Source organism: Oculina patagonica, chromosome 9, assembly GCF_052425735.1.
Source record: "Oculina patagonica isolate OP01 chromosome 9, crgOcupat, whole genome shotgun sequence".
Classification (NCBI taxonomy): Eukaryota; Metazoa; Cnidaria; class Anthozoa; order Scleractinia; family Oculinidae; genus Oculina; species Oculina patagonica.
This window is the reverse complement of record NC_135766.1, coordinates 10,645,107-10,667,753: the sequence shown is the minus strand read 5'-3', so window position 1 is coordinate 10,667,753 and position 22,647 is coordinate 10,645,107. Positions and strand designations below refer to the sequence as shown.

At 37.8% G+C, this 22,647-nt stretch overlaps 1 protein-coding gene across 1 annotated transcript; it reads right to left on the bottom strand.

Moving 5' to 3' along the window:
* Nucleotides 1-368: 368 nt before the first annotated feature.
* LOC144665700 (uncharacterized) lies at nt 369-20,743 on the bottom strand. The gene is made up of 9 exons (XM_078526991.1): nt 20,696-20,743; nt 13,111-13,194; nt 12,617-12,656; nt 10,639-11,013; nt 9,928-10,305; nt 8,284-8,673; nt 7,453-7,551; nt 6,703-6,939; nt 369-966 (listed from the first exon to the last, which is right to left on the bottom strand). The coding sequence occupies exons 2-9, from the start codon at nt 13,177-13,179 to the stop codon at nt 938-940; spliced, it is 1,617 nt and encodes a 538-aa protein (XP_078383117.1). The 5' UTR covers nt 13,180-13,194; nt 20,696-20,743; the 3' UTR covers nt 369-937.
* Nucleotides 20,744-22,647: the final 1,904 nt, after the last annotated feature.

Here is a 22,647-nt window from a genome sequence, read left to right as displayed (position 1 = left end):
TTTTTTTCTTTCACAAAGTCATGGCCTCAACAGAAACTTTTCCGCATGAATTAAAGCAAAGTGTATTGACGTCACTGGACGCTATTAGCGGGCGATCTTTTCAGACGTTTTTTCTCGGGAGCAGGCGAACAGAGAGAGACGTCTGAAATTCAGGCTACAGCGACTGGGGCATGCAAACGAAACTTTATGAAACTGCAACCCTTTTTGAAGGCACCAAATAAAAATTCTTACAATGTTTTCTATACAAAAGTCTTCAAGGATCACACATCTGAAAAAGGAATCATTACAAATAAGAACGCACATTTTTTTATCACTTCTTGTGACTTCAACCCTGCAAAATCAACACATCAAAACAACACTTTGTTTTACAGTTCTTTTATTATGACATCCCACAGATAATAACACAGAGATCTTAACACACAAGCCAGTAATTCAAGATAGGGGTTGAGATCCCCATGGTACAGTTTTACCTCATTCAACTTCCACGCTAAGAAGTTTAGTACAAAAGAATTGCGTACATTCGGATAGAAACGTACTCAAAAAAGAAAACATCAAGCCAAACAATCAACGATAATGTTGTATAGGTTTTACAATGCAAGTTTTTATTTTCATCTTAATTTTGTGGTAGCAAACGAACCTATATTTTTTGGGAACTTTAAGAATAAACCTTTGAATAAACCGTTGAAGGAATTACCCTGGATATGCCGAAAACTTTGTTCTGAAATATTAGCTCCTATGTCAGTTTAAGTCTAACGATCACAACACGAATATTGTAAAATGGGGTGGATGTGCTTCTAAATTGAGATACAATAAACCAAAGAATTACCAAATAAAACCGAAACAAAAGGTGCTATTACACCTTTTTCCGTCAACTTATTGATCAACGAAAACTGAATTTCCATTAGCTTGGTATGACGCAAGTGCTGCCGTACATGCCTCAGACTTTAAAAAACGCTTTCTTGAACTCTAGAAAAAAAAAAAAAATGACAGTCAGATTTTAGAGCAACTCAATGGTCAATGAATCATTCAAAGTTTTAATAACAGTTTGAAACTATTTTTCTCTTCATGCTTCCAATATGGACAATATGCACTATGAATAGCGAGTTTCACTAGCCTTTTAATTGAACATTTTGAGCAAAGAGTGTTTACGCGAATAAATTAAAACAACTAAAGCTAATTCTACTAAAACTAATTTTACGATTTATTTTCTTTGATTTCACTTAAAATCGTCTAAATTTTTGTCATGTCTGAAAATTGAAAAAATGCAATGAAAATCCATTCGTCAGGGACATGACCAATTTCAAAGTGCTTTATATCCTTAACGGAGGGTCTGAATGAGTGTTATTTGCCCATAATTTCTAGGGTTTGTTGTTAAATTGGCCAATTTTTTAATGTTTACTGTTTCCAGAAAAATATTGTTAAGTGTTTGGAGGGTATTTTGTGAAAAACACATAGTCTTCAAGCATTGTAAATTCTTATTTCTTATCTGCTCTTTGAAAATTTGTAATAAAATCACTCATGAACATTGAGCCTGTGCTCAAAGGGGCCGTAGTCTCTTTCATTTTGTCTTTTTTCAAACCCATGCCCAACAAAATTCTGGGAAAACTGGGGAGTACGGGTGATCAATCTCGTACCAAGAGCCCGCGATCCTTTGGTCAGCGTCGAGGGCGAAGTCAAACATCATGGCGGCATCGAGAGGATCTCCTTCCAGTGCATTCTTGGAGACCCATGGGGAAGTTAGTGGGTGTGAGGGAAACGCGAAACTTCAAGAAAAAAAGTTCGGCATAGAATCGTTGGAGCAAACGAAAGGTGCCCCTGGGGAGAGAGTCTTACCAGGCAAGTTCCAAACAGCTTTTTTTCTTGAGTCTTGAATTATTTGAGTTTTTTTTGACGCACTAAATCACCAAAAATCGTTTACCTTTTTTATATCTTAAACTCTAGATCAATCTTAACTGTATTAATAAATGTAAGGGGCTGTCATCCAACATTTCACCGCGGGAACGGCCGTCAACCTTCCTACTTTCTATGGAAGGCAAAGCGAAATTTTTCCTTCTAGAGCGAAATCTTGGCGAACAGGCAAGATAGCGAGCGAACTGGCTTTGTGTATGGACTTTGTATTGGAATACACATAAAGGATTGTTGACCGCCAGACCGCCGATTGGGCAGAATAATACAAAGAACTTTTCTTCCCAATCAGGAGACAGTATTCAAGGAGCTGTTTGGAACTGGCCTGGCCCAGGGTCATCTCTCATTATTCGCTCCAACTTTTCTATGGCGAACTTTTTTCTTGAAGTTTTGCGTTTCCCTCACCCCCACGAACTGCCCGTGGGTTTCCGAGGAGGTGCCTCCGGTGTTGTTAAAGTTCTAGCTAGTGGGCTTCTATAGAAGCGGGGAGGGTCACTTTTGACCTTTCAAAGCAATCCAGCGTGACAGCCGTCAAGAAACAATTGACGGAATTTCTTGGGCTTAAAATTTTCGGATTTCTCCTCGGAAATCTTTGGTACTCTTCGGACATCTTCGGCAGTATTTGGACATCTTCGGTAGTGTCCCGACATCCTCGGAAATCTTTGGCAGTGTTCGGGAATCTGCGGTAGTCTACTGAAATCTTCCGAAATGGTCAGGAATCGTCAGAAAGTAGCCGCAAACTTCTTGATATACTAAACAAAATTGATATTGGCCATTGTAAAGCCGCTTTTGTTTCTTTCTGGATAAAATTTACTGTCACAGTGAATTTTTTACTGTTAGTGTTAAAATGCCTAAAATTTAACTGTTTCATGTTACAGAGCCCAAAAAATTGTGTTTAGTGTTATTGAGGTGCCCCCATTCAGACCCTCTTAACGAAGCACTGAATTGATTCCAAAATTTACATAAGGCATTATGTTTATTGTGTCTAGAATATGTAAAAAGACTAGTTTTCTACATAGGGGGCCCTCACATCACATAAAAGGATGGATAAAAGATCAATCTTAATTGTTATTATGTCATTTGCTTTGAAGCGGCCGTTTTGAATTTTTAGCACGCGTGTCGGAAGTCTGGAATCGAAAGGTTAAGGAGTCTAGGACGACCGAAAAAATCAGAAATTTAAATTAATTCTCGGGACGGCATACGATCGCTCTACGTGTTAAATAGAGTGACATGGGTCGAATCTTCCAGCTTTCCGTGGTCACATGCGTGTGCCACTTGGTGTTAACTGAAGTGTAATATCATATTATCACTTGAAGTAAAATTGCTACTTGTGGAAAGCCGGCACCTTGACACTGGGGAATTTAATTAAACCACAACAGCAATGGCATGAGAACGTCCATTCTACACGTTCCCGTGCGGTTTTATATCTTGTATATCTACCCATTCAGATGATCATTTTATTTCCAAAAAACAGAACAAACAAAGTTATTTACTTCCGCCTGAAGTCTGACAAAACAAACAGCCCCTTAGCAGGAAACAGGCTATCTTTCATTTGTCCTCCGATTTGATGTGAGGTTCCCTAGTGATTTTGTAGGTGTAACAGTTTCTGACTCGTCCCCAGTCGTCTCTCACAGTCTCGCCTATTAATATTAACGTGAGAAGCGCGGGGAACCCATGATTCCCTCCGTTTTTGTCTCGTGTCGTATGACGTTGTCATGACGACGCGAGATAATTGTACAGGGGGGGATTTTCCCGCCATGTCAATATTTTTCCCGCCATGTCAACATTTGCTTTGAGAGGCCGCGGAATTTTTCCCGCCATGTCAACATTTCCTTATTGATCGATCTGAGGCCGCCGGAATTTCATATCAAAGAACTAATGTTTCTTTACAAAGGTCGCAACTAACGCGCTGGTTTATTAAACAGTAGGTTAGGAGTATTTATTGTAAAGGGCTTGTTATGTAAAAATACAAGCACGCTAAAAAGAGATGATGTTTTTTTTTCTGAACTTGCAGCAAACGAGCAAATTTTTAGTGGTCCAACAGGCAATAAAAATGGAAATAAGGCCTCTTTTAGCTGGCAACAGTGCCTATCCGCTAACGAACTGGCTAGTGAAACCCTAACCGGACAGAGGACGCCTGACTCAGAAGCAGAGAAAGTTTAAAACCTAAAGTTCGGTGGGCTACGATCTGTAGTGGAACAAGCCAAAGTTCGTTGGAGAATTGCGTTGAAAAAGGTTGAACAAAAAACGAGCATCCTAAAAAAAGACTATGATTGCTACGTGACTTTTGCACAACATGTGTTTTGAAAGGGGTGACCTTTGTGGCACGAATAACAACAATTTAATAACAGAAGATAAACGATTAGATAAAGACAATTATTTTGATGGCAAATCTTCAAAAATGTCAACTGTGGCGTTTGTTTCAGTCCATTTGCCGGCTCTGGGCGTCACGGAACATTTCAGCCGATCGTTCAAATCTTGCGTTGTGCTGTTCCATACTTTTTTCCCACATTTGAATAAAAGAACTCTGCCAGTCTGGAGTCGTACTTTTTTGCCTTTCTTTTCTCAGGCGGTTCTGATTCATCGAGAGAAACATTTACACTTTCGATTTGCAAAGCCTCGTTTACACTCGGCTCTGAGATAAAGGTAGAACTCAATGTATGACCGAAAGAGGGAAATTATATTTAATGAGTTTTCTTAGGATTGAAGAGCAGAAATGTCAATCTAAAGCGCAAAACATACATTGTTTTGTATTTTTTTTGACCCGAAGATTGACCTGAGTCAAGTGGCACTACATGTAGGTTCATATATCCTGCTGTGAATTCCACGCTACAATGTAACACAACTTTTATAGACGACAACAACAGCCTTTTCAGTGGATGAATGAAGCTATTAAGAGGAATTCACGTACATGTGACGCATTTTTTTTTCTTTAAATTAGCTGTACGCTTTTCAATTTTGGATATATTTGCGCTGCAGCCAGCAGTTATCAAAAAAAATACAGACAAGTTTTACGTTCTTTAAATAACATTCTAACCTTTGCGACAAGATTGTACTGAAAATCAATGAAAATCAATTGTAACTCAAGCAGAAAACGCGCAGAAGAAGAATGAAATACACCAGGTTATTACAAACGCATAATACAAAATACTAACCGAAAGAGAGAAATTATATTGTTGAGTTTTAGAACGGATCTGAAAAGCAGAAGTGTCCGATCAACAAGTCAGGTCCATCTGTGCATATAACGCTGCTGTATACTGCAACTTAAATTGAGCGAGAAAAGCAGTTTTTAACTTTTCTTAATAGATGAATGAAGCTCTAAAATCTCTTTGGAGTGTCTTGTCTTGTGGTCGCTTGTAAAGTTTTAATTAGTGCAATTGTAAGATGTATCAGAATAACAGCTTTACTTTGCCAATTTAAAGAATAGCGTGCTTTCATTTGATATCTATTATTTTATCTTGTGAGTTTTGGAAAGTAGTTGAAAATCATTTCTGTTTACCAAGCGTAGGAAAATGGTGCAGGTTTCAACAGGATATTTACTGCTCCAACTGTATTTATAGAGATTACCGTCGTGGAATATAGCAGATATAGCTTTCATATCTACGTAACTAGTATACCTAATGGTAAAAATGTTGCCGAAAGGGAGGACGATGTAAATATCAGTTGTTCGATCTGTAAGCATTGTTCTTATCCTTGTGTAGACAACCGTTTTTAAATTTAGCCGTGGGAATAGATTGTATCGGGGTTAAAGAGGGATTGTAATCTAAGCAATTAGTTGGCGGTTCGGGATTGAATGTCAAAGTTAATCTTGCACACATAGCACATGTCGTTTGAACAAAAGGTTTGAATCGTTTGAATCGTTAGTCGATTGAATACCCAACCATTTTAAAGTTATGACCAGTTATCAAACAGCGTAGCTCTGTGTAGAAGTTAAAGTCTCCCTTTAAAAGTGAGATTTGATAACGATTTTGTGCGAGTTAAACACTATTGTTTATTGCGTACGTTCGCGCGGAATCACGTGTCAAGCAAGATCGAATGTTTTTCTAATTAGCAGAACCTAGCAGGATATTTCATTCAGTAGATTTCATCCAATAAGCAGGCCAGAGTCTAAGCGCGGAACGGCAGAAAATTGCGAAGAAAATGACTGTAATTTACACGTTCATCAGCTGCTGCGTTGTAGCTTTGGCGTTACAAAAACATTAAGACCGGCTCAAGAGTGACCAAAATCAAATTTCTCCTCACAAAATCAATACTAAATCAGGAGAAGAGGTTATAAGAATTAACAAAATCATCACCACTCGCATGTCATTATCACACAACAGGCTAAGCGGTCACGAATAAACACCCAAAGCGATACTTCATAAAGCGTGACGAAAAGCACATGGAAGTCATAGTATAAGTATACAGTAGAATGAATGCTTAGTGAACCAAAGTGCAATACAGCGTTTTTCCACAGCTAAGTATCTGTCTGTCATCTTTTTCTGCTGTTTTTGGAGTCCTATAACTGTTCAACGGCCAGATGCTGAAGTGTACTTTGAATTTAATTTTTTATGTTACATACACGCTTTTCAATTTTCGATATCTTTGCAAGCAATAAATAGACGTGAAAAGCGATCTCTTTTTTAAATAAACTCTGAAAAGTGACACGAGACACTAAGCCCAAAGGGCTTTTGATTAGTTTAACCCAGTTTCTCTGGACACAAGCGAGACAGAAAAGACGACTGGGGAAGAGTCAGTAACAGTTCAGATTTTTATTTAATGACGTCAAATGAACATCACCAATAGACGTTTGCTTACCATTGTAGTTCAACTTGGCATCGTTGTTCTGGTCACTGCCTCGGATAAAAGAACGGACACTAGACAGACTGGCATCCTTTCCAAGTTGAGCAAATCGCTGTTGCATCTCTGCTACCGTGACGTAACCGTCATGGTTTGAGTCAGCAGCTCTGAAGTGATTGAGATAATTTGTCTCCTTGATGTCTTGGGAAACCTTCAACAGGATGTCGAACTCATCTCGAGAAATTTTCTGGTCACCTACGAGGAACATAATGAAAATAATAATAAATGATGACTAAAGTTATATTCTAATTTTAAAAGCATAAGCAATAACACTGTTTGTTTTACTAGACAGTTAATTAAAATACATCGGTATATCTTTAAAAATCGAACAAACAAATTAACGATTTTTAGAAAGCAAGCCACATCAGGCCTAGCCTGTACATGTCTTTCGTGCGTGTCCTAAATCCAGGTCAAATTGGAATTTGGAAATGCTGTCTTTTTTAGGAGAATGGGGAATCTGATTTCCCGGTGTAACTGACCCTTGTAGCAAGGCGAGAACCCACAAAAGACAGTCCATCTATGGTAACCAGATCGGAAACGAACCCAGGCCACACTATTTATATTCTAACGTTGTCGCTGTTAAGGATTCAGCAAAAGAACAGTGGATATAAGAATCAAATGGATTTTTAAAATTAATTTAAGGCAAAACAAGTGTAAAAGCGCATTGTCGTTTGTGTACTTAGCTGGTCTGTTCTCTCTCATACTTACTGTTAAGGTCGTAATCGGAAAACACTTTCCACTTTCCATCGCCTATCTCACTTTTGCTGGCAAAACCATCTCCGTTCTTGTCAAATGTTGTAAAAGGATCTGAAAAGTAACATTCACACTTTGAGACATTGACGTACATAGCAACAGTATCATGGAAGAGGTGATAGAACCACCCACTTCCCCTCCCCCGGCCCTTCTCCCTCTTGGTTTTTGGTGTTATTTTATCTCAAAACAACATTCCTTTATAATAAGTAGTTAGCTTGATCTACAACATAAGATGGTTATCTGCTAAGTGTGGCATCAGATGACGACATAAATTCCGCCATCTTGGTTTTTACAATTTGCGTTTTTGACCTCAGAAAATGTTATAAAGCGATACAAAATTGCTCCTAAGCAATAAAGAGATAACTAAAAACTATCATATTAAACGAAGAAAATTGGGTTGACCTGCAAATCCAATGCCTTTTCATTTCTTATATTTTTTACCCAAAGAAGCGTTACCAACAAGCTGTTATATCAAATAGGTGATTTGCATGGTGGCATTTGACTGTTTTCTTTTTCTAATTCTGATAAGGGCAATTGTTATTAAACACTACCTCGGTGTGGTAGTGGTTTTGGAAAAACAAACGACTTCTCGTAAAAGTACAAAGTACTTATAATTGTAAAATGACTCATATTTGGCTGCTCTTCCTCCTTTGCATGTCCGATAGTTAATTGGCAAAGCTTAATTTTCCAAAAATGGCATGCATTTTTGGAATGCTACCTTTCTTAACGTAGATTTCTCATCTATCAGAATATTCTAACAACATGGTTACATTCAGATAAAAGTACCTTTCTTATCTGTGCAGTATCGCAAGTCACAAGTTTGGGGCTTCTGCAGCTGATACACATAATAACCGCCACAGTTGCGGATCCTAATGTTGTTTTTCCATTTACAGTTGTTGCTCGACCAGTGATAGCAAACCTCACGGGTCACTATGCCTTCCTGGACAGTTGGGTGTTTTCCATTGAGCCAACCAGTAGCCTTGGTGCCGCATCGCTCCGTGGGTGGCGTTTTTTCTGGGATCTCTACACCGCCTTTTCCCACCATGCGGTACCAGCCATACTTGATGTCGTACGGTGCCTTCTTGTCACATCGAATGTTACTCTTATCAGTGTTTGAAACTGAACGATCGGGTTGGTCCAGGATGTTGTAGGATTCACATTCAGAGCCTAGCTCAACTGTTAAAATAATAAAAAAAACACTACATTCAATAAGCGTTTACGTATACACTTCCTACCAGGTTTTCGCTTTTTCGTATGAATTTATGCGACTCTGAAACTTGTCATTTATGTAAAACTCAGCCGCAAACATTGCCTCATCTTCTCTACCGATGTCCTAAAATTTCCAATTTCTGGACTGCTTTTCAAAATTGGTGGACCGAAAAACAACAAAAGACAACTACTCTCTGAGAACGCGATATCCTTTACGGCTGGCATGACAACGCCACACAATCAAAAGATATTTTATATTACATATCACTTGTAGCCAAGTATTATATCTTTTGCACGACCCAAGACTGCGATGATGTACCTTTTGACAGCTTTCCTCCTTTTCTAAAAAACAGATTGGATACTCTACAACAAATTCAGTTAAAATAAAACTATTGACAATTTCGAATTAAAGTGGAAAGACTTTATTTAAGCTTATTTCCTTGTTTATTTATTTTTTTTTATCTATTTATCTATCTATTTTTTATTATTTTTTTTTTATCTACTTTATTTTCCTATGTACCAGTGAACCTCTATTTTCCTATGTACATTGTAACAGCTTGTAAACTATGTAACTACAGTTTGTAACAGTTTGTAATCAAACTTCGTCTGCTCTTTTCTTTTTTTTTTCTTTCACTGTAATAATTGTATTATGTTATTAATGGCAATAAAGATACTTCATTAATAATAATAATAAAAAAAAGTTTACGTATGCACTGTACAAGCAAAATTCATAACTTACCATAATTTACTAAATCAATTTAGTCTGTGCAGGACTCGACCTGTGGGTTTTGTAAACACTTATCTTTTCTGTAGCATTTTTCCCTTCGAATATCATTTTAGAATGAAATTTCGGAAAACCATTGCACAAAAACATCTGTCCGGTTTTCAGTGATCTATTTTCAATAAAGCTTTGTCATAGGTTATGCTTAACGAAAACGCAGTATCTTTATCTCCCCTGATCATAAACAGTGATGTATCAGTAAACCTTTAATTGAAAACCAAAACAAGAAAGAAGGCTTGTATCTTTGAAAAAGAACAAACAAACAAACAAACAAACAAACAAAAAAACAGCTAGCTAGACTTTATTTTAGAGTGTAATATTCCTGGATGATACCTCCTTTTTAAAGCAGATCTGTTAGCATTATTGTCTACATTCAGCAGTGTTGCTATCGAATCTTCTGCATAGTCTAACAAACAGGATAAACAAGATTTCGTACTCACTTTCTTTGTCTCCACAGTAACGCAAATCACAGGTAGGTGGCTTCTGCAGCTCATACACAAAGTACCCGCCACAGTTTCTGATCTTAATTTTATTTTTCCATTTACAGCAGTTGTCCGACCAGTGATAGCAGACTTCACGGGTCACTACACCTTCCTGGACAGTTGGGTGTTTGCCATTTAGCCAACCAGGAGCCTTAGTACCGCAGCGCTGGGTGGGAACGCACTTCTCAGGGATCTTGCGGCCAGCGTTTCCCATCATGCGGAACCAGCCTGGTGAAGATATATGTTCTTTTCCGTCACATTTAACCGTGCTTGAGTCAGCAAAACTCATTGCACGGTCAGACTGATCCAATATTTTGTATCGCCGGCATTCGTCACCTGCAAAGAGGAAAAGCACCTTGTGAAATGTTGTATATTGGAGGAAGGAAAAAACAACAGTCATACAGTAGACATTAGTGATTCTTAATTTAACCGGTTGAAACCGAGGCAAACCCTAGTTCGATCGTTATAAAGACGGGTGAATTAACACCGTACTAAAATGGGACTCAAAACAGGACCAATGATTAAGCGAGGAAAAACATACCAAAATAAACTAAAAAGACTAAAAAAGCCAGCAGGAAACCTCTTTTTTAACGAGTGCATGTTCAGGGGCTGTGTCATAAGTCATAAGCTCGCTTGGAGATGAGGGTCTAGGGATTAAAAAACCCCTACCTTTAAAACAGTAACGCAAATCACACGTAGGTGGCTTCTGTAGCTCATACACAAAGTATCTGCCACAGTTGCGGATCCTTATGTTGTTTTTCCATTTACAGCAGTTACCCGACCAGTGATAGCAAACTTCACGGGTCACTATGCCTTCCTGGACAGACGGGTGTTTACCGTTCAGCCAACCAGGAGCCTTAGTACCGCAGCGATGGGTGGGAACGCACTTTTCAGGGAGCTGGCCACTACCCGCTGCTACGATGCGGTACCAGCCACCCCCGATTTCATTTGGTGCTTTACGGTCGCATTTCACATTACTTTGATCAGAGTTGGTTGTGGCACGATCAGCGTGGACCAATTCTTTGTATTGCTGGCATTCGTCACCTGCAAAGAGGAAAAGGCACCTTGTGAAATGCATGTTGCATCTCGGAGGTAGGAAAGAACAATAGTCATACAGTAGACACAGTGATTCTTAATTTCACCGGTTGTAACCGAAGCAGCCCTAGTTGATCGTCATAAAGAACAATGAATTAACACCGTACTGAAATGGGATTCGAACCAGCGCCAATGTTTTAGTAAGGAGACACATCCCAAAACTCCTCAAGAGAAAAATCCAGCAGAAAACCTTGTTTTAATAATAATAATAATAATAAAAAGCTTTATTTAAAACTGAAAGACCGATCAGCGAAGTCCAGGAAGGAAGACGCTGGTATAAACCGGCGATCAGTATATAAAAAAATATTAAATTACATGTTAAAAAACGATAATCGATAAATCAATACAATTTATAAAAAAGAGAAGAAAATCTAAACACTACATTTATGTTCTGTCTTGTCTAAATCACTAAAAAAATTTAAAAAGTTTAGTTTTAAAAGTTTTCGGACAACCACAGCTTCGAAGTTCTTTTGGGAGGTCATTCCATTCTTTGGCAGCAACGTACATGAATGTGGACTGGCCCATAGCAGTTTTAGTTCTAGGGAGATGAAGTTCTCTATTGTCTCTCAAGACCTTACCACGGAGGTCGAATCTTAATGCAAAGTAGCCTTGTAGTTGCCTGGGACAGTTATAATCGTTCACGATTCGATAAACTAACTGCACACGCATATAACGCCGCCTATTGAATAAGGTTAACAAACCAAGCTTCTCTCTCATAAACTGTGTGCGCGTTAAGTGATTTGTTCTTAAAATTATTCTCATCGCCTTTTTTGCAGCCTTTCAAAAAATCAGAGTTCTTCTTGCTGCAAAATCCCCATACGGTGCAACCGTAGTCTAAAATAGGTAGAATTGTTACTTTGCTAATATTCAATAAAATAGTAGGGCTAAGAAAAGATGAAATTCTGGTTAAAAGTTCTTTTTTTTGTTTAAAACGGAATGAAGATATAAATATGTTTGTGTTTGAGTCTCTGAAATAAAAAAAATGCTAATTTTCGAAGTGCGCAGAACCAAACTGGCCAAAAACCATTGCGTTTGAGAATAACCCTGAAGTACTGATAAAACGTACAGGGAATGCGTAAATACCTGATAAAAAGTACTTTTTTAAAAAAGAAAGCGAGGCTTAAAACTTTCGAATTAACTTTGAGTCAAGTTAATAAAACCACAGTTTATACAAAAAAGCTTATAAAAGTCGTCCACTTTTCTGTGACTGTCGCTTTGAGTTATTTTAAGCAACCTTTGGTAACCGGTTTTTGGTTCAGTCAGTATTTTGTAGCCTCTAGCCTGGGGAAGAGAATGGCCTGTTATCGACACAGGGATTGAAGTAGCTTCTGCATGTTATAAGGTGTCGCAAATTACATAAGGAGCTTGGTTCAAACTGTAAACAATTGTAAACAAAACCTATAAGGCCACAGTTGAAAAAGTATTTTTCTTGGTGTGAAATAACTATTGGTAAAACAATAAGAAAGAAAATTTGCACTGCACTCAAAGCAACTCTGAAATGGAAAGTACATTATTCCAGAATGGCGTATCAAAAAGAAGTATTATGGCTTACCGTCATTTTGCTGGTCATTTTGTATATCTTCGATTTCCTTCTGCAAACGATTCAATGGAATTGATTAGTTCAAATACTTGCTTCTGGTTTACTTCTTACATCCTTCCAGAAGTGATTTTTTTAATGGTGTTTTTATACGCCCATAACGAATAGCTCCAGAAGTTCATAATTATTTCATGAGAGCGCCTTGGATACGAGACAGTGTTAAATAACCAACGAACCGGTTACATTACTGAACTCACTGGTGCTGGATATTTTTACTTGAAAAAAAGTTAAAAAAAAAAAAAAAATAAAAAAAAAAAATAATAATAATAATAATAATAATAATAATACTCATGATAATGATGATGATGATGATGATGATGATGATGATAAAACTCAAAATTCTACATAACCATGTAATGCCTGTGGGGCTATGACAATTCATTCGTACATTATATTCTACAAAGTTTCCTAGCGATTGGAATATGTGAACTTTTTTTCTTCCAACTTACTTGAAGCTCGTCGGCCGCAGCTGCTCCGATAATTAACAACGGAATTATCCACTTCATGAACTCTGCCATTTTGTTCCGCGGGCTCTGTTAGTTATAAGATATAATATATAGACTTAGCCAAGCCTAAAAGCGGAGCTTTACATTTATTTTCTGGTTCTGACAATTTTATGAAAATACTCTCATTGAAAATACTGTTATTGAAGATACTAAACGTATACTACTCAAGAAAAATCTATACCCGAAATATATCCTCAATTCCCGCGCTTCAATGGAAAAACTATAACCTGGTCAGCGGTCAGCTTCCAAAAAACACATGACCTCAAAGATCTGCGCTGGCTTCCTATTAAACAACACCTCTACCTTCGTGACGCTGTGTCAGCCTTTAAATGTATGACTGGATGCGCTCCTCGCTATCTTAGCGATCAGTTCACCACCCGCAACAAAATCACCAAACGTGCGACCCGGAACTGCCAGCTTTTAAATATTCCCCTTTTTTCCACGTTTTTGCTTGTTTACAAGATAAAAACGTAGAATAGGGGTTATGTGGACAAAATTTGGAACCACATATTTGTAAACTCTCAAGGGACTTTTTTAATTTCTCAAGGGACTGTTTTAATTTCTCAAGGGATTACTTTCCGCTGTGGGTGATCACTTGCGATCTCGTGAAAAAAACGTGACTTGTCACATTTACAAACGTTATATAACAATTTTAAAAGTGACATGTCAGCTTTCTTATCTCAACGCACCTGTGTCTGAAAGGCGATCTATAAAAAGCGTCGCACAAACAATGGATTGCGTAACTAAAACACGAATAAATAATCACTAGCACTTACATCGTTTAAAAATTACAAACGTCAAAAATAAACCACACCAAAAAACTCGCTCTTTTCAAAGATATTATTGAAGTTAAAACAAATGCAAGAGATGGGGGCTTCTTTTAGCTTAGGAGCGGTTAAAAATTATGCCAAAATTGGTCGCTACATGCAAGCGCAACTCTATTTCGTCATCAGCCTAGGTCGTTAGGGACGTGACCTCGCGTTGACAGGGAATGACAGCAATGTTGCATGAATCGGCTTTACAACATGCGATCGTATCTATGCAGTTTGAGTGGAATTTCAGTCAAAGACAGCAAAATTCTTTCGTATTTCATCTTTAAATATAATTCGAAAGCATTCACTGTATATATGGCTTTTGTTTAATCCAGGGTCTTGATATCCGACCCTCGCAGAGCCTAGACAAAACGCAGCTTGAGTGTAACGATTTGTTTACGCCGCAATTATATGCGCAATGTTTTTTCCGACAGTAGTCTGAAATATCCGTATTTTTTTTCGTGCTTTTTCGTGGAGCAATCGTAACGATACGGCCTTGAACACATTGAACGACTGCCTCGAAAGGTCCTTGCAATTTTAAAGTATAGAATTGTCAGATCTCGGTGAAATTTGCACTGTTTATTTGTGTAATGTTAAGGAATATGTGTATAAATACCCGGCGCGGAAGAGCCATTTTTGACAAAATTATATGGCTGCATTTCCTCCGCGAAGATAGGAAATTGTTAAACTAAACTACAAAGAAACTGTAATGATAAGTTCGAAGAACAATGCACAGGATAAACCTTCGACTCATACTTCATGCAAAAACGTCGATATCTCGAAGAGACTTTGATTAAATCTGCCTGTGGTCAAAGAACATTCCATTATAGAACAGTGAACATTTGGAACAATCTCACATCGACCTTAAAAACTCTTAAAACGATTTCATCTTTTAAATTTCATTTAAAATCAAAATTAATGGAGGAGTTTTTAACATAGATTAATTAGAAGTAATTGATTTTATCCAAATTTTTATCATTGTAACTTTTTATCATTGTAATGTTTACCATTGTAATTTTTATAATTTTAAAATTGTTATTCATATTGTAATTTATTGTCACTGAAAAGCCCCGTAAGGGGAGTGTCAAATTAAAGTATTGTATTGTATTGACCTCGATGAGATGTATACCTGAACCCGCGATATAGTCATGTGATACTGGTCAGTGGATAACTTGTTTTGATGGCTGTCAATCGGCCATAACATGGATGACCAATATCAAAGATACAAGCCGACGTTAACCTCAACGTTCTTTGGGATATGATAAGATGACATTCTCCTTCCCCTGTCGGGTTGCCTTGTGACTCCCCTCCCCCTCTCCGAGAGTCTGTTGGCGCGGGCGAACGGGCGCGCGTACGCTCACTTGATAACCAATTTTTCTCGGCTAAAGTATACTAGGTTAGGGCTTTCCACAAGTTGCTCGAGATTTCCCAAAAAGTTGCCCGTAATTTTTCAAAAAGTTGCTCAAAAGTTGCTCCAAAATTCCAAAAAAGTTGCTTCTGATAACAAAAGTTGCTCGAAAGTTGTTCCAAAAAATCCAAAACGCTGCTTCTAATCAAGAGAATTTTTCTAAATATATGCTAATTTCCCTATGAGGGTAAGATTTGTAAGCAGTTTTATGCAATTGTACTGCAAAAGAAGTATCTAAATAACATATTAAGGGCCGGATAACAAGGATTTCTTTAACCGAGAAAAATCGTAAAGATATCGATGACGTCATGTTTGCTGACGAGTTTTGTAATGTGTTTATGCAGAATGAGCCGAAAGTAAAAATGTCGTCAGATGTTCCTCGAAAATCTTCGGCAAACTTCGTAAATCTTCGGAAACGTTCGCATCGCCTTTGAACAACACTCGGATAATCTTCGGAGACCTTCGGTCTGGAAATTGCTCAATATGCAACAAGTTGCTCGAGAGGAAAAAAAGTTGCTCGAAGGGGAAAAAGTTGCTCGAATACTATATATATTATACCAGCCCTATACTAGGTGACCAAAAACTATAACGATAACAAAAACAATAACAAACAACAACAGAACGTTGAAACTAAAAAAAAGTTTGCTGAAAAGGTCGAAGTCGAGTTATCATTATTATTTCATAAAATACTGCTTTAACGTGAAGTCACGATCCACTGAATGTGGGTATGGTTTCGTATGAATATTTTACATGACTGTATATTGTGCATGATTGTATACTTTTTCGCCCTTTAAATTGAAGTATTCTTTTAATTTGTATGCAATTTGATGCATGAGAAACGATTTAAATGAAAAGATTTTCTTTGAATACTGAATAAATTAGGTTGTTATCCACAAAAACATTCTACGCTATTCATCACTAATAGTCCGGCGGCTTAGCTCCTGAATTGTGCGATTTTTGATACAAGCACCAAACTTTGCGGGATTACAAGCATTCGTATACTAATCAATTCTTGATATAGTGCCAACGTCAATTTCCTATTTTCATCTAGTAAACAGCAATGAAATTTTCAGCCGAGAGGACTCCTCCCCCACGAAGTTCTTCTTCTTGTACTTTTATAAACCTTTTATTGCAGATTTTTATTCATAAATACAGATGTGAATGCTTTAAATTAGCCTTACAATTGTCATTTTTTACCATCTGTTTGATACCAATAATTTACTAGGAAATTATTGCATGGGAAAAGATTTTTCGTTCCCCGCCCTCTGCTCCCTGGCGTCTTTCGTTTTGCGCTAGCGTCCAGGTCTCTCGCGATCGGCGAACCGTTCGCTAACAGAAGAAAAATAGGCAAATATAGGGCTGTGAACAGTCTAAATTACAGCATTTCATTCTAAATTTTGTACGTGCGACTTGATATCACTTCCTGACATAATAGTATTTGTCTATAAACTAGGACAAACAAATATTTCACGAAATTCAATTGATTTTGATAAATTACGGTTTCCATGGAAACCGATGTTTTTCGGGCTTGGCACTATATCTGAAAAAACTTCTGTTAGTGACCACTTTCATTGTGCCACGTTTCATGCCTGTATCAAAAAGTGCACAATTCAACTAAAATTTCGAGCTAAGCCGCCGGACTATAATGCTATTCACTGTGCTATAATACTAATGCTAAAGCTATTCACTTATACATTCTCCGTAATTATAAAATGGTCGAGGAATTGCGCGCGCTGTGATTGGTCAATTCGATTCATTATAATCCCATAAAGCACGCTGCATCGTCGCGCGCGTGCTTTATTGAGTTCTATGCACGCTGCTCGTCCGAGTTTAAGCGCGTGCATTTCTTTAACATTATAAAAAAAAACTTCTTCTCGTGCATTATTGGTTTTTAAGCATTGGGAATTTTAAGAACACTCGAGAAGTGGAGAGCACTCGTGCGCCCCTTCTTTATGCCTTCTCTCGTGTTCTTAAAAATTCCCGCGTGCTTATATAACTCAATAATGCACTCGGCGCTTTTTTATTTCTTTAATAGATCTGAGGCAATAGGGCTTAAACTGAGAGAACATCACGAAAGAAAAATAACATTGAAAAACATTGTGAAGCAAACCTTCAAGTTACTACAAACGGAGCAAAAGGATCATTTTTTTGCTGCTTTTAGCAATATCGTTTTTTCAGTCTTCTTTTTCAACAACAATGGGATTTAATGTAACCCAAACACATTACTTGCAAAGAAAATAAATTCTACAATGTTTTATCACATATTGGTAGCTCCGAGATCACTTATTAGTTTGTTTTTCCCTTGCTTGAGATCAGAGAACATAACGCAAAATGTCGAATTTAAAATGCTCGAAATTTGCACCACCCTTTGTTACGATAATTTAACGCAAAGTATGTAATTACAGTGCCATATTCTTTGTCAGTTTCTCATAAATTGAGGTCGGTACAGGGGCGGATCTAGAAAATTAAGAAAAGGCAGGCAACAAACATTTCAGCGAGGCAGCAACCTTGCAAATTTTTGCACCGAAGAATATCAACAAACGATTTCTTGTTTAAAATAGGAATTAAAGATAACTTTAAGTGCTCCTTCTGCCCTGAGGCGCCAGAAAAACTATTTCATCTTTTCTTGAAATGCCCTGAAACGGAATCCTTCCGGACCGATTTGACATCACGGCTGACGCAATGCAAAATCATTCAAAACAATAATTCATTTGAGTGTATTGTTGCTGTGGGTTTAACACCAGATTCATCTCAATATCATTATCAAATCAATTTCTGTTGCCTTCTTGCCAGACATTTTATTAGGCTTTGCCATACCGACAAAAGATGGTTTCCGGCGATATCTTAAACTTGCATACGAAACAGAACAGACATTAAAAAAACACCGCACCGAAGAAATAGGAACTTTTGAACACTTTCATTCAAGAAGGTCAAATACCCAGAGAAAACTCATGTACCCCATGACATTCCATTTTATACCCCCAGTTGCCTTGGATATGTCACCAACAGTCTTTTTCAACAGTATTATTCTGACTACACTAACACGAGACATTCAATGCGAAGAGTTTATTGAGGATGCGTCAGTCAGTCATCTGATGTAAAATGTATCCTGATACAGTCATCTGATAAGAAATGTATCCTAATACAGTTATCTGATGCAAAATGTATCCTAATACAGTCATCTGATGCAAAATGTATCCGAATACAGTCATCTGATCTAAAATGCATTCTGATTACAATCTCGAATCTAGCAAAAAGCAACAGTTCGTTCTTAGAGTAGTAAGGTGTGTGTGCTACGCCAGATACGAAAAACCATTGAAAAAAAACACACTTTAGAAGTGGCCAAAAATAAGTGGAAACGTATTCCTCATCTAATGCAGCAGCACGAGACCCCGAGGAAAGGGCACTAAATAATCTAGAGCATTTTTCAATAGACTTGTTACAAAAGCTGAACAAACAACGCTTTAAAGAAAAAAGAAACGCAAGCGAAGACGAGGACTGACGACGTAGAATGACCTAAATCTCCCGCCAAAAACCTATATATACCTAGACATCCCATAACAACCCACGAACCTCTCAATCGTGCCGTCAGAATAGTAATTTCTGTCTAATTCATTCATTTTTGGTTAAGCAGTGTAGAGCTCTGTAAAGCATCGTTTCTTTTCATTTCATTTATTAACCCTTCTACACTTTTCTTTCTCTATGTTTGAGTTGTACTGTTGTGGGCATTATTAAATTCGCTAAATTCGCCCGTGCGGTTTTTTCTGCTGTTGTAATTACAGCGAGGATGCTTAAAGCCTGGTTTTCACTAGCGACGCAAGCACAAGCGCAAGCACAAGCGCAAGGATAACAGCTCTTATTTCTCCGTGAAAAAGGCTTCGGCTCAAGCAAAAGAACAAGCGCATTGTATTTAGATGCTTGTGCTTGTGCTTGTGGCAAGCACAAGCACAAGGATCAAAATTTGTCCTTTTTGCGTGATTGCGCTTGTGCTTGCGTCGCTAGTGAAAACCAGGCTTAAGGCAAGATGACGAATTTAAAATGTTTAGGCGTATTCCTTGAGGCCCCACGAAATATACCGTGGGAATATTGTAATATTTTGTTAGGAACTTGATTATCATCAGACTGATCTAATCCTAGGTGCACAATGGAGGCAATTAGGTGGAAACTACCATTGGAAATACGGTATTCGCGGTATGCCAAAAGGTCATGCCAATCAGCGCTTTCTCCCTAGTTGCAGACAGAAGTACACAGGTTTTAACGCAATTCATCGCTGTAGTTAACATATCTTAGGTTCGCATTATAATCAATAAATTTATGTGCTTCCCTAGCAAGCTACGTGTTCTCCGCACAACACCGCAATCTGCGCAACAATAGTCAAAGAATGTTAATTTCTGTTAAACAAAGCGATTCCCTTCCATTGCTTCCAAGATCTCATTTTATTTATCTACTCTTTGAATTGCCGTTTCTTATTAACATTTGAAAGCCAACGAAAATTAATCTTGTCGGAATTGGGCTAGCTCCAAGAAGCTTATTGTCCATGATGTCGATTATTGTCCTAAGCCAGGGTACCATATACATGCATACATTTACTCTACTGGAAAACACGGATTGGTGAGGATAAAATATTGGCTAGCGTGATCATTTTTTCTTGCAAGGCAAAAATAAATTGTTTGTTGTAAACTGCTACAGCCTTGCCTTGCTTGGTGTTACCTGGCCGGGGGACCACGTCCATGTGTTATCCTCAAAGATGTGTTATAAAAATCGGAAAGGCAAGCCGGAAAAGCGGCATCACACTTTTTGGCAGCACTTTTTGACTTCGAAATTCCGACATCATTCACTGAACATAGTAAATAACATTGCAAATCCTCTGCACAATGACGTCTTGACAAGAGAGTGCCCTCTCTTGTGTCTTGAAGACGTGGAAACGTAGTTTGCACTGAAATCCTTTGAAATACAGGGATTTTATCTCCAACACGGGACCGCGTGCAAATGATTTAATAGCAAAATCATCTTATTTAGGCACATAAGTACATGTATAGGTTGCATCTCGAAATAAGAAAGTCATTCAAAATGACATGCACTGAGTTTAGACTTTTGATCACCTTTCAAGTTTGCCAAGCCTCAAGTTTTCTTTTTCATTACGTTATGAAGCAGCATCTTAGGCGCAATTCTTCGGTTGTCGTAATTAATCAAGCATGTACCGAGGACAGCCGCAGGTAAACCAGCTATGACAATTCATACGTACAGTACGGTAAACCGTGCTATCTAACTTTTTGTGGATATCATCGAAGAACAGAGTTAACCTTACCTGGTTACCTTACTTGAATTACAGCTTTCAATAAGGATTGCGTCTTCCTCCACCTTTAACATTAAGAATGTCCTATTTGAATCAAGAGCGATCCTTTTTATTATCTTAATAAAACACAATAGGATTAATACCTTATTGTTTAATAAAGTTAATAACGTTATACTCATTGTCTCTAGAAAACAATTGTTTTACAAAGTGTTTGTTCATTTTCTGGCATGCACGGCGTACACTGTTTGACATGCTTTTTTTCGGATAAGCTGTTCAATTGACGATGAATGAAGAAACCTCTGATTTCGCCTCGCCGTTGAGTTAACAGCTTTCAATAAGGATTGCGTCTCCCTCCACCTTTAACATTAAGAATGTCCTATTTGAATCAAGAGCGATCCTTTTTATTATCTTAATAAAACACAATAGGATTAATATCTTATTGTTTAATAAAGTTAATAACGTTATACTCATTGTCTCTAGAAAACAATTGTTTTACAAAGTGTTTGTTCATTTTCTGGCATGCACGGCGTACACTGTTTGACATGCTTTTTTTTCGGATAAGCTGTTCAATTCACGATGAATTGAAGAAACCTCTGATTTCGCCTTCTCCGTTTTTTACCAACTCTAATCCATTAACCTAATGGTATGGTCAGCAGAAAAGTTGGGTCAAGGTGAAATCCATTAGGGTTTTGTGCAATCAACAGAAAGAAACGCTGCATTGTTTATAAATAGATGAATAGCAATTCATTTACCAGGCCCATTTTCCATACGTACACAATGTTCAAATGCGCTTTACAATTCAAGCCGGTGGCGAGATCAGACTCGGCACTGTTCATACTGTAAAACTTATAAAGTACGGTATAAAGGAAAAAAAGACAGAAATTTCAAAATGTTTCTTTAGAAGGGCTGCTCAGATACGAGCAAAACTATTGTTGGACCAATTATGGATGTAATCATTTGCATGGAGATTCCGTTTTTTTAAATGACTATAGACGCTGATTAACATCTTTATTGCCAATCAGTTTTTACCCCCCAAAACATAATTCTTTTGTTTCCAAGCGTCATTTGGCGGTCAACCCAAAGGGAGTTCCAAAACCTATATATTTACATTTTATTACATGCAGTGCATTATTTTTCGTTTTCCTGCAAATTCAGATCGTTGGTTGCTGATTTCTAAGCTAATCACAACTACAACAAAATTTTTAAACGTGATTGGTTATCAACAGCCCGATTTGAGCATGCACTAATACGACAGTGTACGCGTCATGCCTGTGCAGGGACCGCGAAGGAAAAATTTGAGTGGGGGGGGGGGGTGGAGCTTAACTAAGGGGGGGGGGGCGCAACTAAGGGGGCGGCCATGCACCACCGGGAAAATTTGGATTTCAATTTCCCTTAGATACCGGAAAATACGCTTAAATTTTTTCTGTAATAGTTTTGCTTAAAACGACACTGAAAACGTTGCGATAAGGAGACGTTGCTACACAAAACGTTCGACCACTCACTGACTTACATCAAGACACGTCACCCTTTCTCACCATGTTGAAGTACCCGCAACTGAGATGTCACCGGAACGAATGAAAACGGAAAAGACAAATTCACTTTCATTGTTAGAAAATGAATTACCTTTAGCATGAGCTCGAAAACAAACGGTATTGTCTTATAAACTTAAACCATTTGTTCGGATCGAAACTGACCAACTATAAAACAGGCCTTTTTTCATGAGAAGTCCACTCGGACTAATCTTCTGATTAGTTTATCTGTAATCTTTCTCGAGATTAAAAAAATCGGACCCCCGCTACGCGGTCGTCCGATTTTGTTGATCACTCGTATGATTACAGACCGAATTGGACTCCACTCAGTCCTATTGACCATTATTAACAATGTTGACTGTGAGTGTGCAAGCTTCCCTTTTAGCGCCAATAGAGGGTGAACCTTATATAAGGGTTATTTATTCAATTAATTGA

Bases quoted from the DNA above. Each gene is read 5' to 3' on its own strand.
- LOC144665700 (XM_078526991.1), bottom strand. From the start codon at position 13,179: ATGGCAGAGTTCATGAAGTGGATAATTCCGTTGTTAATTATCGGAGCA. The intron at 10,306-10,638 runs GTAGGGGTTTTT...TCCTCTTTGCAG, and splicing joins TTTGCGTTACTGTTTTAAAG to GTGACGAATGCCGGCGATAC. The intron at 8,674-9,927 runs GTGAGTACGAAA...TTATTTTAACAG, and splicing joins TTACTGTGGAGACAAAGAAA to TTGAGCTAGGCTCTGAATGT.